General features: G+C 36.8%; 1 protein-coding gene across 1 annotated transcript; it reads left to right on the top strand.

Moving 5' to 3' along the window:
* The first annotated feature begins 2097 nt into the window (after positions 1–2097).
* CGA (glycoprotein hormones, alpha polypeptide) lies at positions 2098–12949 on the top strand. Its single transcript, XM_090280535.1, has 4 exons — positions 2098–2178; positions 10943–11049; positions 12023–12207; positions 12647–12949. Exons 2-4 carry the CDS (start codon positions 10950–10952, stop codon positions 12722–12724), a joined length of 363 nt encoding a protein of 120 aa, XP_090136661.1. The 5' UTR covers positions 2098–2178; positions 10943–10949; the 3' UTR covers positions 12725–12949.
* Positions 12950–17682: the final 4733 nt, after the last annotated feature.

The following is a 17682-nucleotide window of genomic DNA, read 5'->3' as shown; positions in this document are numbered from 1 at the left end:
ATAAATGTCTTCATCATTTTAAGGAGAATTTGGATGAGGATGGGGAGTTATGTATAATTTACTGATGTATACATAGGGTATGTTTTTCTATGCAAACACATGTTTAAGGAAGTGCACATTCACTTCTGAAGTAAGGAAATCCGGGGCCTGGGGAGAGGAAAGGTCATCTTTGGAAGGGACTGTTTTGACAACTCTTTTATATAATAATTTAGTTATTTTGTTAAATCATGTTTTTTAAAATATGAAAGCACTGTAGACATTAAAAATTTGGTAAAATATTCATATGAGACCCCTAATATGTCTAATTCTTATACAGAAACACATGAAATAAAAATAAAGCCCATTACTAAATCATAAACCAAATGAAAATGATTTAGCAAGAACACACAAGAAACAATGTTTCTTCTTAATCATCCAAATGAAAAAGAAAGAAATGATTGAAAGAAGGACAAATGGAGAGAGAGAATAGAATAAAGGAGAATGAAATGCTTTAATAGAAGGGAAGGAAGGAGAAGAAATTTTTCCATAAGACTTGAAATGTATCTTTCTCTTGAAACTATGATGGCACTAAGTTTCTAAAATAAGTCTGCTACTTTCAAAATATACTGTCACTCATTTGAGATTTAAATAATAGAAATTAATGAATAATAATGACATTGATAGCTACCAGGAAAAGGTGGATGGATAGTGTAGATACTGGGAGAAACCATTGGAAGGAGACAACGGAAATCTGAAAAAAGTGTGAGAATAGAAAGAAATCAATTTATCACAGATTATAAATCACAAAACAACCTTGCTTTCTTTAGTCAGTTTCTTTGTGTTAAATAAGAGTTGATTTTCTTAAAATATTCTCAGCTCTGTCTTGGGGAAGTTGCTGGTAGTAGGTATGCAAGCCAGTCCCTACAGAAATGACCCTGAGCAGAGTAGATGGAGATGGGAACATTTTTAGGATCATAATCTCTGTGGGGATAAAAGCAGCCCTAGCCACAGCCTGAGAAGCTGGGTAGGGATTTTCTTAAAATAATTTTTTATTATTAAATTATATTTTACACACAATATCATATTAGTTTCAGGTGTAAAACATAGTGATTAGACATTTATATAACTTATAAAGTGATCACCCTGATAAATCTAGTATCCATCTGACACCGTGTATAGTTATCACAATATTATTGACTATATTCCTTATGTTGTACATTTTACATCCCTGTGACTATTCCATAACTACCAATTTGTACTTATTAATCCCTTCCCTTTTTCATCCAGTCTCCCAAACCCCAAAATGTTCTATGTATCTATGAGTTTGTTTCTGTTTTGTTTGTTTGTTTTTTGTTTTGGGTTCCATATATAAGTGAAATTATATGATATTTGTCTTTCTCTATCTGACTTATTTCACTGAGTATAATAACCTCTTAGGTTCATCCATGATGTGCCCAACTGGTGAGTCACAACATGTGCATTTTCTGCTTAGAAAGAAACTGAGCTTTGCAATAGTGAAACAAAAGGGGGGGAAAAGGCACAAATGTTGAGACCCAACCAGTCGTTCTCAGAACTGTCTCATAACTTTTCCATTCATCCTTATTAAATCCTTATTAAATGTACATTTAATTTTAGAAAAGTCTAAACAGGCATGTATTTTATTTTTCTGTTTCCTACTGGAATAGTGTTGTATGCTTGGCAATGCTCTATATCTGTGATCTGCAATTTACAGCTCTTCTCCTGTTTTAAGTAAACATCAAGTACTTAGATAATTAAATGTCATACTCATAGGGTATTGTTTATAGGAAAGGGTCAACTTTCAGGATGTTGTGTGTAAGTCTTGATAAAATTACATAGAAAACGACAGCATGCTCTTGTTTCATAGGTTGACCTTAGGTTATCACCACCTGAAAATAGCTCAAAACTAAAAAATGACCTAAGGGTTGAAACAAGATAAGATCAAACTGATGTCATAGTAATTACCTGAAGTACCATTCAGTCATTAGATGGAATTTACAGTTGATCCCCAGGCTTAGATGCAGGTGGGAACATGCAGTTCTTAGTACTCTTCTTGTATAAAAGCAGCTGAGGGCTTCATTTAACTGCAGCTACTGAGAATTCACAAAACGAAGCTAAGACCACCTCTTTAGATCCACAGTCAACTGCCCTGAACACATCCTGCAAAAAGTCCAGAGGAAGGTAATATAAAAATAAGACAATTTGGGGATTGTAATTGAATGAGGAGTAAAACATTTGAGAATACAGGGGACTTGTGCATAAACCTTAGTAAAAAGAGGGATAGGTATTTACACATTGTCTTTTCAGCACTCATGATTGATTTGGGAGGAAGTCTGTAATACTGTGGTCTATGATCACAGCCTAAGATGTTACCTAACAGAAGCCAGAAACCAAATGTCTCTTGCTCAGATGCATGAATGCATGTCAGTATCTAAAAATTTTCCTCAAGAAATATTAGATGCTATTTGAAAGGCATTCTTTTGAGTGGCTTTCAAGGACCAGGAAGAGGGTGAGTAAAAATTGTGTAAATTGCTGATATTGTTTTTAGCATCAATTTTTAAGTGATGCATAACTGATAAAGTTACCCACTCATAAAGCATCTCTGCTGTTCAGCTGAATGACTGTAGTTCCTGATTCCTGATATTTTTTGAAGAGATGTTCTTGTCTAGACTTGAATAGTAACACTGATAACTCTTGAATACAGTAACACTGTTTCCATTTTCTTCTTTCATAAAATGCTGCAAAAATAAGAGTATTTCTCCAACTGTTAGTAATGACCTTGCAGTTCTAAGTCACTTGTCCAAGTCTAACTGGTTTGTTCCAAAGAGAGTTTCTGGAAACTTTTGTTAACCTTAGTTATATTTGCATCTGTGTTAGTTGAAATGGAAGTTGGTTGGAAAAATGAGACTAGAAAAAGTGCTGCTTTGTCTCTTCCTATTTGTGTTGAGAAACAGGGTTTGAGCACATGGAAAAAATTATGGGCTGACACTATGTGGGTCCCCTGGAATATAGAGGCTCCATTTCATCTTCACAGGAACATTTTTCCAAAACTCAGCAATCCTTTCCCTACTCAGAAGTAAGATATTTTTCATTAAAACAGAGGACTATTTTAAGTTTCTGAAGGTGTCTTTTAAATATTTATTTGACAACACCAATTCAGTTATTCAAAATAATTGTTACCCAAATTTCTTATAATACTTGCTGTAGTTTTAAATTATTTTTAAAAGTTAAAAATAACCACCACTTATGAAAGTTTATGTGTCTTCATTTTAACTTTAACTTTGGTTTTGATTTAAGGTTTTTTTTCAGTAATAGAGTTGTTAAAATTTTGAGTCATATTTCTTACCGTTTCTTACTGAAAATGGTAACAAGTGAACAATGTCAGCAAAGTAACTGATTATCTTCCAGAACAGATTCTCAGTTTCATTATACATTCCTTTGTAATGTGGGACTCAAATTTACATGAAAACTCAAAGTGAGAGCTGGGAAATAGAAATAGTAAAACTAGAAAGTGACATGTGTCTTGTTCAAAAGTAGATGATGATCATCTGCTTTCACAAAGAGAAACTGTGCAGGAATCAATTATCAGTTCTACTGAGAATAGCATGACCCATAGCACCAAACTCCCATTTTTATAGATTGTGAATCGTAGAGTAGTTTGCTATTAACTTATGATCCTTGCAAATTCTGGTTTTAGTGTGTAACATTTCAGCATTACCCATTGAAATGTTTCACAAAGTAATCCAGTAATCTTTGGTTCATCAGATTCAGAGATAACATTCTAGAAATACTCTAGCATCCTTAATACACTGGATTGAGTGAGGGGGTGGAGGAAGAGAGAAAGGGGGGAGAGAGAGAAAGGGAGAGCAAGAATGAGGAAGGGAAGGGGAGATGGAGGGAGGAGGAAAGAGAGGAGTAGGGAGAGATGCTTAAGTTAGACTGAGAATGAAATAAAGGGTAATATTAGAAATCAAGTTGGAAAAGATGATAGCAACAGCATGATCCATGTGTTAATCAATGTTCTGAAGAAGGCAATGGATTAACTGTGTTCTTTGAAGCTACAGAGTTAGTATAGGTAGAAGGGCTCCATCTTAAGAGGAGATCACTTTCCAAGTGACTTTGACAAATTCTTTTACTTCTCTAAATTGTAGCTTTCTAGTCTATGAAATAGATGCCATAATAATGCTTTCCTCATAGAAGTGTAAGAGAATCAAACAAGAGAATGTGTGTGAAAAACAATTGTTTTCCCCTGTCCTCTACTCCTTATTAATCAGACACTGGTTCTCATAACTCGATCAGTTACAAAACACCTCTTTCTTTATCCAAATGAAATGGTTTTCTTAAAATTGTTCTGAAGAAAGTGAAGTTGGATAAATATGGAAAATAAAAAACTGTATGAGCATGTTATATTTAAGCTGACATGTTTAATGTTGCTCTAAAATAAGATGTAATCATTTTATGTAGGGATATGGCATCTGAAAAAAATTATTTAAGAAGTTCATTATAAAATATAAAGATTTGGAGGCAGTATAGTGAAGTGTGATTCAGAGCTTAGAGTCTTAATGTGTAAAGAAACATTCTAAAATCTTGGCTCTGCCAGTGACAAATTTTGTGACTTTCTATAGGTTACCCTACCTCTAGAATTTATCTGCCAAAATTAGAATAATACCTCACAGGGTTGTTATGAGTTTTGAATATATTTGTGTGTTCAAGGTGCTTAAAACAATATGTAGCACACACAAATGTTCAATTAATAGTAGGTATTATTTTAAAGTATGCTATATATGTGTTATGTGCCATTGAGTCTACTCTGGCGATCCTATAAATGGGTGATGCCCACAATGTCCTGTCCTCAACAGCCCTGCTCAGCTGTGGTCGACTCATGCCTATGGCTTCTTTTTTTTTTTTTTTTTTTTTAAGATTTTATTTATTTATTTTTATAGGCAGAGGAAGGGAAGAAGAAAGAGAGGGAGAGAAACACCAATGTGTGGTTGCCTCTCACATGCACTCAACTGGGGACCTGGCCTGAAACCCAGGCATGTGCCCTGACTGGGAATATGAACTGATGATCCTTTGGTTCACAGGCTGGTGCTCAATTCACTGATCCACACCAGCCTGGGCACTTGAAGTCAGTTCATCTCTTATTTGAACTTCTTTTACCTCCTGCCTTCAATATTTTCTTCCTGCATTGTTGTCTTTTGCAAAGAACCCTGCCTTCTCATGATATGCCCGAAGTAGGACAGCTTCAGGTTTTTTTTTAATCGTTGACACTATTACAGATGTCTCCATTCCCCTCCTTCACATTTGCCTACTTCCACCCAGCCCCCACCCCCCTTCATCTGGCCATCACCACATGGACAACTTCAGTTTTGTCATTTTTGACTCCAGTGATATTTCAGGCTTAGTGTGCTCTAAGACCCACTTGTTCATCTTTCTGGCAGTATCTGTAGAGCTTTCCTTCCAAACAATATTTCAAATAAATTATTTTTTCTTATCAGCCTTCTTCACCATCCACCTTTTACATCTGTATATAGTAACTGGAAATATGAGGGTATGGATGATCTTAGCCTTGGTTTCTAATGACACATCTTTACTCTTGGTGATCTTTCCCAATTCTTCCATTGCTGCCCTCTGAGTCTCAGTCTTCTCTTGATTTCCTGGCAACAGTCTCCATTTGAAATGATGACTGAACAAAGATGAATAAAATCTTTAACAATTTCATTGTCTTTATTGTCTATGTTAAAGTTGTCTATTTCTTCTGTGGTCATGATTTTTGTTCTTGATGTTCAAATGCAGCCCTGCTTGGCACTTTCTTCTTTCACTTTTATCAGAAGTCACTTCAAATTATTGCTGCTTTCTGCCAGTAAGATGGTACATTTACATATCTTAAATTATTGATACTTCTTTCACCAATTTTTAAGGTATGTTATTATTATTACCAAATCCAGTATTGCAGATACTATGTAAAATGCTGTCTAATTTTTTTTCACATTTTGTTACATTTCCCCTAATAGATTAATTGAATATGTGTTATATAAATAACACCCCACAGAGGAAAAGTATCAAGAGAAAGTAGAGAAGCAAGATTGGGGTCTCATATTTCAGACCCTGGCAGAACAATTTTTTGTTATAAGAGAAACCAGTTGTTTCTGTTATCTGTTGCTATGTGACACACTACCCCAAAACTTAGTGGGTAAAACAAGTTTTTATTTCTCAAGATTTTGTAGGTGGACTAAACTCAACTGGGCATTTCTTAACATGAGTTTCTTAGGCATTTGTGATCAGATAGTGGCTGGGGCTGGAGTCATCTGAAGGTTCAACTGGACTGGTCATCCTGGATGACGTCTTCGCTTATTATTTCTGGGCCTCCTTCTTGCTTTCCATATAGAATCTCATTCTTCAGAGCCTCTCCATGTGGCTTGGCCCTCTTCTCCAATGGTGGTGGTCTCAGAGTAGTAGCACTTCTTACATGGTAACTGGCTTCTAAGAATCAGGAAGCAGAAACTGCCAGATCAGTGCAGGGATCCATTCACACCTGACCCAGTGTCATTCCTGCCACATTCCATTGGCCTAAGTAGGGCCCACCTACATCAAGTGAAGGTGCAAATATAGACATACCACTTGATGAGGAAGAGCAAGATCATACTGCAGAGGAAATATAGGCTGAGAGATATGTTTGTGACCATTTTTAGAAAGTACAACCTGCCATGGAATTGAAAACTTAGGGGTAATGAACAACAAGGAGGCTTCTCTTTGCAGCAACTCTGCTCTGTTTTTATCACACACACACACACACACACACACACACACACACAAAGTCCTTATAAAGTAACATTCCAGGGTTGAGAAATCTATAGACCTGGTTTGTCTAACCTATTGTTGAAAGACTTCAAGGAAAATTAAATATGTTTTCATGCTTTTAGTGTTTTTAAGTTTTGATATGTCAAAAGATTGCATGAAAATAGCTCAAATAAACACAACAAAACACAATGCACAAGAGAGTCTTATATTACTATAATAAATGCTCCACATAAAACTTTGCTGACTTAAAAACAAAGCTTTGCTGAACCTTGGATATTTTATGTTTTTGGCTGATAAATTGGTGCTATCCAATGTTTTATTCTTGATAAGCATTTATTACTGAAATAATGTACATTTTTAAAATTAGGTATTTTAAAACAACAAACATTTATATTTCTCATTTAAAACAATATTTCATTTTTCATAGAGTTTGCCTCATCAAAATTTCTTATTGATTTAGTGTATAGAAAAAATTTAAAAATGCTGATGTGCTAGGAAAGCCAGAAAGGTAATGGAAAAACCAAGACTTGCATTACATAATTATGTTAATATTGTGAAGTGTCTTTAAATAACAATTAAGGTAGAGATTATAGATGTTATTATAAGTCCCTTACATTTAGTTAATTAAGAAAAGAAACTTCTTGAAATGTGATTATTGTAAGAATGATCATAAAGAAATTAAAATCATTTTTATAATTCTATGAGCCTTTCAATTTTCTTCTAGATATGGCCTTCTCTTTTTATTTATTTTTTTAAATAAATATTTTAAGGTCATCTTTTGTCCTGCTTGTTTTTATGAAAACCCCTCTTTTTGAGTGCATACCTGTATAAGCTATGCTGTATATTTCCCTTGTCATGGGGTACCTTCTTCATCTGGAAAACAAGTTGGCACCCTTTAAAATTTTGTGAAGGCACAAAACACTATCAAGTAATTGATAAACAGAAACCCCATCCTAAATACTGCTGCTGAACTGTGTGATTTCATTTGGCCTTATTTTTCTCTGGATATTCAGGTACTTTGGGGACAAACTATTTGCCACCTCTTTTTCTGGAGCAATTAGGACTACTGAATATAAGGAACTCCTGCACAAATGTCAAAACAATAAAATATATTTTTGCTACTGTCATGTTTTTTATTGCATTTATTGGGGTGACATTGGTTAATAAAATTATATAGGTTTCAGGTATAATACATCATCTGTATATTGTATTGTCTGTTCACCAACCCAAGTCAAGTCTTCTTCCATCACCATGTATCCCCACTTTACCCTCTTTTACCTCTCTTCATCCCTTCTTTCTCTGGTAATTACTATATCATTGTCTGTGACTCTGAGTTTTTTTTTTTCTTCTTAATTCCCTCACCTTTCTACCCATGTCATGTTTCTTTTCCCATCAAGTACATGTTCTTTATTGTCATTAGTTTTTTCATCTCTGCATTTTCATGTGCCTAGCTTACCAAGGGTCTCAATATCTACAAATGCTTTTATTACAGCATCCATAACTTTAACTCAGAGTTATTTGCCTTGTATCTGGGTCAGGTAGCAGGAAATTTATTTATATTTATGCTACCTATACTTGGTACAGTGCCTGACATGTAGCAGGTACCTATTTAAAGTCTTCAAATCTTTCAAGTGTTAATTTGGACCTTAAATTTGGCACTTAACAGCCCTGAACTCCTGTTGAATTACTCAAGATTCATCCTTCTATAAGGAAAAGAAAACTAATTATCTATGTCAAGGAATGGGTGAGGGGATTTCAGATGAATTTGTGGGAGTGTTAATGAGCCTCTCCTTGTCCATCTTCCCTAGTCTCTCAGACATTCCTCATCACTACCTTCAGAAAAAACTATCAGCGAATATGTTAATGGGTCTCAAGATCACTCTACTGTCTGTGAGCAATGTTTGAATGTCTACTTGAAAAACTGGGAACCTGGAGGATTATTGAGATTATGGGCTGGAGCATGGGATTATGGAGACAATCACTGCTAGACCTGGGGTTCAGAACATGTTGCGTGCTATGAGAACAGGGTAAAAACCAACTTACTGCAACTAGGGTGCATGAGGAAAAAAAACTAGTAGCCACATCCACTGGAAGCTAAATTTTCTGACCACTGACTCCATATTCTTTAAGTTTGTGCACCCAGAGACAGCTGTGATTGCTTGGTGGGAAGTAGAGGTGAGCCGTCTCAGGGGCCTGCTATGTGGAAGGTGGTGGAATGGATTCCGAACATTCTACTTTCCCTTGTGAATTTCTATCCTCAAATCTTGTATCAAGGCTGAACTATTGCTATTTTCTCTGGGCCAGGCAAGATGCTAAAACTTGTAGTCCTATTCTCTGTTTAACAAACAATTAATGAAGACCTATCTCATGCCAGACAGTGTGCTGGGGATTAAAAGCTGTTCTTTCAAGGTTCCTTTTCATTAATTACCATTCTCTGAAGGCAGTCTACTTTTCCTCTCCTTGTTAGTTAGCTGGGTTAGATGAGCTAATGAGGTCAAGTCTTAGGTTAACCCTCTAGAAGTCAGTTAGATTTAATCTGTTTTGTTAACAAAGAATTATGCATTTTATCCTAGCCAGTCATCTCAAAAAATGTGTTATGAGTCAACAGGGCTTTCTGATGTGGAGAGTATAGATGAGTCACCTCATTTAGCACACCTGGAGAAAAACGAAAAACCTCACTCTTTGGCAGTGGGGAACAATGGCAGCATCTTTGTAAGTTAAGGGTAGGATGTCACATTTTACCAAATGCTTGTAGTTTTATATTTGTTTGTTTATTTATTTATTTATTTTTAGAGAGAAAGGAAGCAAGTGAGAAAGAGAGAGAGAGAGAAACACCAATGTGTGGTTGCCTCTTGCGTGGCCCCAACTGGGGACCTGGCCCACAACCTAGGCATGTGCCCTGACTGGGAATCAAACCTGCGACCCTTTGATTCACAGGCCAGCACTCAATCCACTGAGCCACACCAGCCAGGGTCAAATGCTTGTAATCTTCTTGGAATAATCTTATATGTGTGCATGTGTGTGGGTGTGAACAAAGTTGCAAAAAAAAAATGTATAGGGAAGTCTTGGATACCCTTTGGCCAGTTTTCTCAATAATAATACCTTGCATAACTATACACTACAATGAGAATGCCAGGCAATTGACATTGGTACAACCCACAGAACTTATTCAGATTTCACTAACATTGTGTGTGTGTGTGCATGTGTGTGTGTAGTTCTATGCAATTTCATCCCTGTGTAGATTAGTGTGACAACTATCACATCAAGATACAGAACTTTCATCACTCTAAGACCTCCTCATGCTAGCCCCTCAATTTCCTCCCAACACTAGCTACAAATAAGGACAGCAAGGCTTCTTAACAGGATGATATATTTAAAAAAGAAAATTTATTGTTGTTATCATTAAGCTCTATTCTACTGGTTGATGTGAGAAATGAGAAGATTCAACTTCCTACCTCTTTCCTAAAGACAAATAGTTTAATGAGCCTTCCCCCGCACCAGTGGAATTATCTTCTGGAGGGCAGGCCCCTTATAGTTCAGGCTCCCCCAGCTAGGTGAGTGTTCTAGGAACCCATCTGTATCAGTGCACAAGCTGGTGGTGTTGTGAGAGGCAGCCTTAGTCTTCAATAAAAATTTTTGAAAGACTCTTTGCATCTGCCACACCATGCTGAGGTTAAGGGTTCAGCAGTTTTTGACCGCATGCCCCACCCTCCCCATTCACCCAATTTCTCCCTCAGCAGCTTTTTTTCCCCAATGAAAAAAGTCCTCAAAGGGAAGTATTTTGTTGATGTGGAAGAGGTGAAACAAAAAATGGTAGAAGCACTAAAAGGCATCAAAATCAATGAGTTCAAAAACTGTTGTGAGCAGTGGAAAAAACATCTCAATAGGTGTTACTCAAATGGGGAGTACTTTGAAGGTGACTGAAGTTTAAACATGTAAGAATAAATACACACTTTTTTTATAAATAAAATCCAGGTTTTTTTGGTCCCCCCGTGTATACTTGGCTTTAGAGTGTGTTGGGAGCTGTAAGCAGATGGATCAAGACAATGACGATTATCATTATAAGTAATGTTAACCACTGGTGGTTGTTATGACTGGTAAGTCAATTTTAGAGTAACTTTTATTTTCCCATTCTATTTTGCAGAAGAGCCATGGACTACTACAGAAAACATGCCATTGTCATTCTGGCCACATTGTTTGTGTTTCTGCATATTCTCCATTCCTTTCCTGATGGAGAGTTTACAGTACAAGGTGTGTGACCAAACTTGGGTTTACAGTTATAAGAAAAACACACCTTTCAAGATGTACATCAATAACTCCATTAATTATATTATATATCTACCTCCTTTTTAAATGTGGTTAATACTTGCTGCTGGATACTTATCTAGGCACTTGCAGACTGTGAACATAAAATTAAATTAAATTCCAAAAATGTACAATGAAAATGATATCTTACATTTCTATTTAAATAGAAGCTTTACATTTTCACATGAAATAGATTTCTGATAATTCTTTATCTGAGTTTTACAAGCATTTCCTTATTCAGTTCAGTTCAGTTTTTTCTTTACATTTCTCCCAGAATATTTGAGAGGATTTTAACATTGCCTTTGCAGATAAATTTTCACATCAGTTAATGAGTGAGAAAAACAAAACCATTTTTAATACACTAAATTATTTTGCTGTATTGTTTGAACAATTTCATAGAGTAGCTGATATAATTCCATCTATGAAAGTGTGAACTATTATTGGTTATGCTTTTTCTCTAGACAAGTGTTAATATTTTAATCCCAGGTCCCACATGCAAATGCTCCCTCTAATATCAGGCTTTCTGTTCTCATCAAGCTTTCTTAAGTCTGACATATTTTTCTCTGTCAATATTTGGAGTTTCTATGGGAATAGCAATAGCAGATTTTAAAGGGAAAATTATTTTGCCTTTGGGCAAGATTCTCCTTTCAGATGAACATGATGCTTTTATCTGTCAAGTTGTGGCATACTATTAATATTGGAAAAGAGAAATCATACTTGGAGAGAGAGACTACTACTATTGAGATTTTCCATGTATATTTGTAAAAACATTTTAAGATAAATATATTCAAAAGGTATTTATTTATATTATTTCCAATGGAAAAAATTATATACTACCCCATAATAAAGAAATATTTATAGTTTCTTTTTGAATAATCTTTGGACTAGTTTATTCTTTGCCTTTTTTGGTGTGTGATAGTTTGTCCAGAATGCAAGCTGAAGGAAAACATATACTTCTCCAAGCTGGGTGCCCCAATTTATCAATGCATGGGCTGCTGCTTCTCCAGAGCATATCCCACTCCAGCAAGGTCCAAGAAGACAATGTTGGTTCCAAAGAACATCACCTCAGAAGCCACATGCTGTGTGGCCAAAACATTCACCAAGGTAAGAACTTAAAGAGCCCCAGAAGCTTTCTAACAGTCCAACCAGAGAACCCTAGAGTACATGCATGGGGTTTAATGTCAGAGGCTCTAATGACTTATCCTTGTTGGGCATTTGAATAGGGAAGAGTTATATTTGTTCCCTTTAATCAAAAGAGCCAGCAACCTTGCGGGTACAGGTTGGTTTTATTTAGAATGAAGAGAATAGGAGCAGAGGTGATGAGAAACAGGTTGGGAGAGAGTATAGAAGGCATGCTTACACAATGCACATCTCACTTTTTAGAGTGAAAATATGAGAAAGGGAGAAAATGCAAAGAGAGCAAGCACCTATTTAGGTCAGCTGGGTACAGATAATTTTATTTAATGATTTTCAATTTTGGCTACTATCTATCTATCACCAATCGATCTATCTAATTATCTATCTTTTTTTCCTTCCCCTTTAGGCCAGAGTCATGGGAAATGTCAAAGTCGAGAACCACACAGCATGCCACTGCAGTACTTGTTATTATCACAAATCATAAATATTTTGCAAAATGTTGTGTTGGTGATTGCTGAGTTCCTGGAATGGAAAATTAATTTGTTCAGTATTTATGGCCTTGTGAGATAAAATCCTTCTTTTCCTTACCATACATTCTGCAGCATTATTGCTTTTCTGTATCTTACAATATAATCAGCAGTTAGTTCTTTTCACTTGGAATGAAATACAGCATTTGGCGTGACTATAAAAGGATGGTACTGCTGGAAATAAAGTCTTTTAAATCATCATTCTATCACTGAATTTTAATTTTTTTTCTTCAAAGTTTAAAGCCAGTTGATTTTGATAAAATTAATTGAAGGGAGAGAACCCATGAGCGAGCTGGAGCCACATGCACTGAGTGACCTGACCCTGGAGAACCTTGTTTGTACCGAGCCTTCCAGAGCAACTTGTGAATCCTTCAGCTAGTGGACTAGTTATAAGACATTCTATTGGCGTAAGGGAAGAAAATAAAACTTAAACTAGTATTTTAAATCATTTTCATATCATCCCTTTAGATGGTTGATGAGTTCTTTAACAGTACAGTTACATTAGTGTGGTAATGCATATATAAAATTTATAAATAAATAATTATGCATACTTGGAGATGTACCAACTTTTTACTGGTAGAAGTTTTCAATCAGAAAGAAAAAAAACAAAACAAAACAAACAAACAAACAAAAAAAACATAAAGAACACTGCCCTAGGGTTTGGGAGAGACAAAATCATTCCCAGCCTGAAGTTTCTATCCACTTGGCTTATGTCTAGAAAAATAAAAATGAAAATAAATAAAATAAAATACTAAAAATAAAAAAATAAAAAAGCATTTTATTAGTCTCTGGTTGCCAGGTTGTAACCAAATGGGGTGTCTCAGGAAAGGATATCACTGTCCTGAACTAAAAGCAAGCACTGCTCTGAAATTCCAGAAGCATCAGCCCTTACATTCCATGTTCAGGTCTGAATGGGAAAGAATGAACAAAGTATTCACTGAGTGTTCACTGTGGGCTACCTAGATGGAGTATGAGACACTTTCACTTAGTTCTATCTAAATGCTTAAGAGCTTCCATGCTTCAAAGTCAAATTTATTGAGCATTTATATTTAAAAACAGAGATTGTCCTTATTTTGAGGACCATGGTTTTTGCTCATTAAATCATATTGGCTATGGTAGAGATCAAAGCCACCCAAGAGTTCTACTTCTAAAGGAGCCTGAAATTAAGAGGAAAAGAAAATCACACTAGTTACAGATAAGATTTAAAAAAAAAAATGTCAGTCACCACCAATTAGTCAAGATTCCATTTCTGAGTGAAAAGCCCCTCTTTAAAAGGTTGGTAAACATACCAGTTGTCAGGGTAAAAAGTTAAAATGAGTGCATGTACTTTTTTAGACACACTGAAATGTAAATAAACATATTACTTTACTTGTTAATTCATTTGTTTATTATATTTATTTAATGCCTAGTAAGTGCTGGCAGATTGTTAGATCATGGGGATTCAGACATCAGTATTCTCTGGAAGATAAGATTGAGAAAATAAAATGCAGCTTACTTTGAAAGAATAATGGTGCTAATCAAAGGTTCATTCAGATATTTAACAGATGTTCATTGAGAATCCACTATGTGTCAGGTCTTGAGAGTTTATTTGGATGATTCAGCAGCAGGAGAAGAAATCTACTGACACACTTTTTGACTGGAGTGTCCTTGTCCATCTGAGATCATCCCATTTAACAGAAGGGATGAAAAGAGTAATGGGAGAGGAAGAGGACATCCTCATGGTCACTCAGATCAGGCAAATCAACTCTGATGAGCACTATGGTAAAATGTCTTGGTCATAGTTACCTCCCATCTGACCATGTGCCTGGCATGGTGCTGGTCCTGGGAAGGCCAAGATGAATAACATAGGCCCTGCTGTGAAGCAATTCACAGTCCAGTGGGGGAGATAGACATAAACAATGAATTGTACTCTAGTGAGATATCTGCTATGGGAGAGGTGTGGACTTCGGTGGCTTAAAGGAAGAGATGGTTAACTCTGTCTGGTGTGGTTCTTCATAGAGAGCTTCATAGGGTAGGTGATACCAGAGTTTAGTTTAGAAGATAAATAGATGGAGGAGGGGTTTAATTCTAGTTTGAGGAAACAGCGCAGGTAAATGTCCTGAGATGAGAATGGGTATGATAGTCACAGAATAACATTAAGTCCAGTGTAAATAGACTGCAGGTAGCTGGTTGGAAGGTTGGAGCTGTACAGACAAACAGACAACCTGTCAAGAAGATCCTTGTAATAACATGAAAAACAGATGTGCATTTTAGCTAGGCCCCTAGCTTCTCAAATTAGAGGGCCTGAGGGTTTCTGAAAGCCATGGGATAAATATGTACCTTCTTGCAGAATCAATCTTGCTTGAAGATTGGGGAAAATATTATTTTAATTTTAAAACAAAAACTAATATAGTATAAAATAGAATGCAAAATAGCAAAAATGGGATTAAAATGTTGACTTAAAAAGAAACTTCATGTTGTAAATAAGGCCTTCTGCATCTTGTTCTCTGACTTTCCCAAATCTCCTGGGAACTTTTTCACTCTTCTTACATTAGGAGTACTTAGGTGGAGGAGTTTGAGAAGTCCTATTAAAGGAACAATACGCTCAGCTTTGCACTTTAGAAAAATCACCTTGGCAGCAAGTAGAGGGTGACTTGAGTAGGTGAGATTGTGGACATAAGATCATGAACCAGGGCTTTTGCAAGAGAAGGTAAATGGACTATTGGCAGTGAGGGTGGGAGTAAGAGGAAGGGATGGATTTGAAGGGAGTTAAGAGCAAATGAAGAGATGATTGTGAGTGTGGATCCTGGTTTTGGGGTGACTGGCGAAAGACTGTGCCAATAACTGAAAAGTGGAAAAGTTTGGCATGGCTGCAGGAGGGGACCACCGGAGTAGAGGTTCTGAGGAGCAGTTGAGCCTGTCTGACAGGCAGCATGTTCAGTGGTGCAGAGCTCAGGCAAGGACTCCAACCTGAAGGTGTGGGCTTCAGGAGCACCAATGGTATGCGGTATCAAAACCACAGGACTGGCCAGGATTACTTAGGAGTGTTGTGAGGGCATGAGGAAGGGGAGATGCTGACTCATCAAAGGTGGATCTGGACCAGCCTGGCTGAGAAAATGGGAGAGTCAATTAGAAGGCTCTGATAGGAGCCCTCTCTAGAAAAAAAAAAAAAAGATTATAATCTCAAATACATAAGCAGTGAATAGAAAGAGAGGCAAGCAAGGAGGCTGGAAATTTTGCTTCAAGCCTATCTGTGAAAAATGCCTAAAAGCATTAATAGAGGTAGAGTAAATATATGTTTGAGGGGTGTTTCTTTAAAAAAATAAAAAAAAGTTCTACCATTACATCAGCTAGAAAACTGCCTGAAATTTTCCGGTTTGAGATTCCTTTGTTATGGCTAAAACACAGTATTTCAGGCACCTTCCTTTTAAATAACAACACATCTGACTGAGGCAACACACTTGGCCATTGATACCACAAGGTACATTAACAGACCATCAGATCTGTCTGCACTGGGTGCCTTGGATGCTGGTTACCGGAGACAGAGGGTAGAACAGAAGCAATACTTCTGTCACTTCATAGTTGTGCAAAGAATTGACCATGAGAAGAAACTCTTAAGTAATTACAGGGATGTCACTGATGACTAGGGCTCAAGGAGGTCAATGAAACAGGATGGTTCCTGTGCCTGTCTCCTGGGAGTGAGAGGAAAGGGCAGGAAGAGATGAGAGAGAGAGATTGAGGAATGGGAAGAGAAAGAATGAGGAGGGTATAAAAAGGAGGGGGAGGAAAATGTGCAAGAAGGAAGATAGAGAAGCTAGAAGGGCTGCTGGAGGAGTCTGTAACCTCAGAGGAGGCTGAACTGGACTAAAGCAGAAGAAAAGGCCACGACTCTCCTCACTTCCACCTCCCTGACCCTACTTCTGTCAGAATCTAAGCAATCACCTATATAGTCAGGACCTCTAGCCTTTAAAGGAGCTTTTGTGTGGATGGAAAAAGAGGCCCTCTCTGGGCAGGCAGAGCACCGAGAGTAAATGCTTCATAATTAGATGGCACAGACAAATGGGTATGAGTCAGTCCTTACTCCTTCGCTGAGTGCCTTTGTGTAATACCCATACTGCCCATAATCTCATCATCCTAAGACCATTGTTACATTTTGGAGAGATCATGTCTTAAACTGGCAAGAATTTTAGCTGATGTTGAAGATTCCAAATATTGGTGTCTTAATTATCCTTGTGCTGCTGGGAGGCTTCTGGAGAAAATGTCACCCAAACAGTTTTGTGTTGCTTTTGCCATCTGTGGGAAAACTAGAAGAGCTGCCCATAATCTGGTCCAACAGGAAGGTAAAACCAAAGAATCCATGTGTAAATGACCATGAGGCTGACATGAAGAAGTTGGTTAGGACCACAAACCTCAAGAAATCCAGAGAGGTTTGCTTATTTGACAAAGAAAAAAAAAAAAAAAAGAAAAAGAAAGAAAGAAAAGAAAAGATTGATGCCAAAACAACCTGACATGAGTACAGCACTTTTACTTTCTCAGAACTTTCTGTGCCTAATGTATCATGAATCTCAATCAGCCCCTTGTGGCCACAAGTCAGGGCAGGTGGCACCATTTCCACTTGACAATTGAATAAGTGGAGGAACAAAATCCTTTGGTTGTACAGGGACGGAGACAGCATGGAACCCTGGGTCTTCCCTATCTCCAACTTTGTGCTGCTTCTTTCACATTCCATTTTTTTTCAAGGAATGAGGTTTTTGGTTTACCTATAAAGAACTTATTTCTTCCTGCATACTGAATAAGAGAGCTCTCTTGGAGATCAGACCAGGGTGAGAAGCCAGCATATTGAAATAAATGAAGTCTGAACTTGAATTGTCCACTAATGTTTGTCTGGCAGCTTGGACTTCAGCTTTACATTTTTAGATCTTCTTGATTCAGTCAA

The sequence above is a fragment of the Furipterus horrens genome, unplaced genomic scaffold (genome assembly GCF_987537825.1).
Source record: "Furipterus horrens unplaced genomic scaffold, mFurHor1.1.pri manual_scaffold_6, whole genome shotgun sequence".
In the NCBI taxonomy this organism is placed as follows: domain Eukaryota; kingdom Metazoa; phylum Chordata; class Mammalia; order Chiroptera; family Furipteridae; genus Furipterus; species Furipterus horrens.
This window is presented reverse-complemented; position numbering and strand designations above follow the sequence as displayed.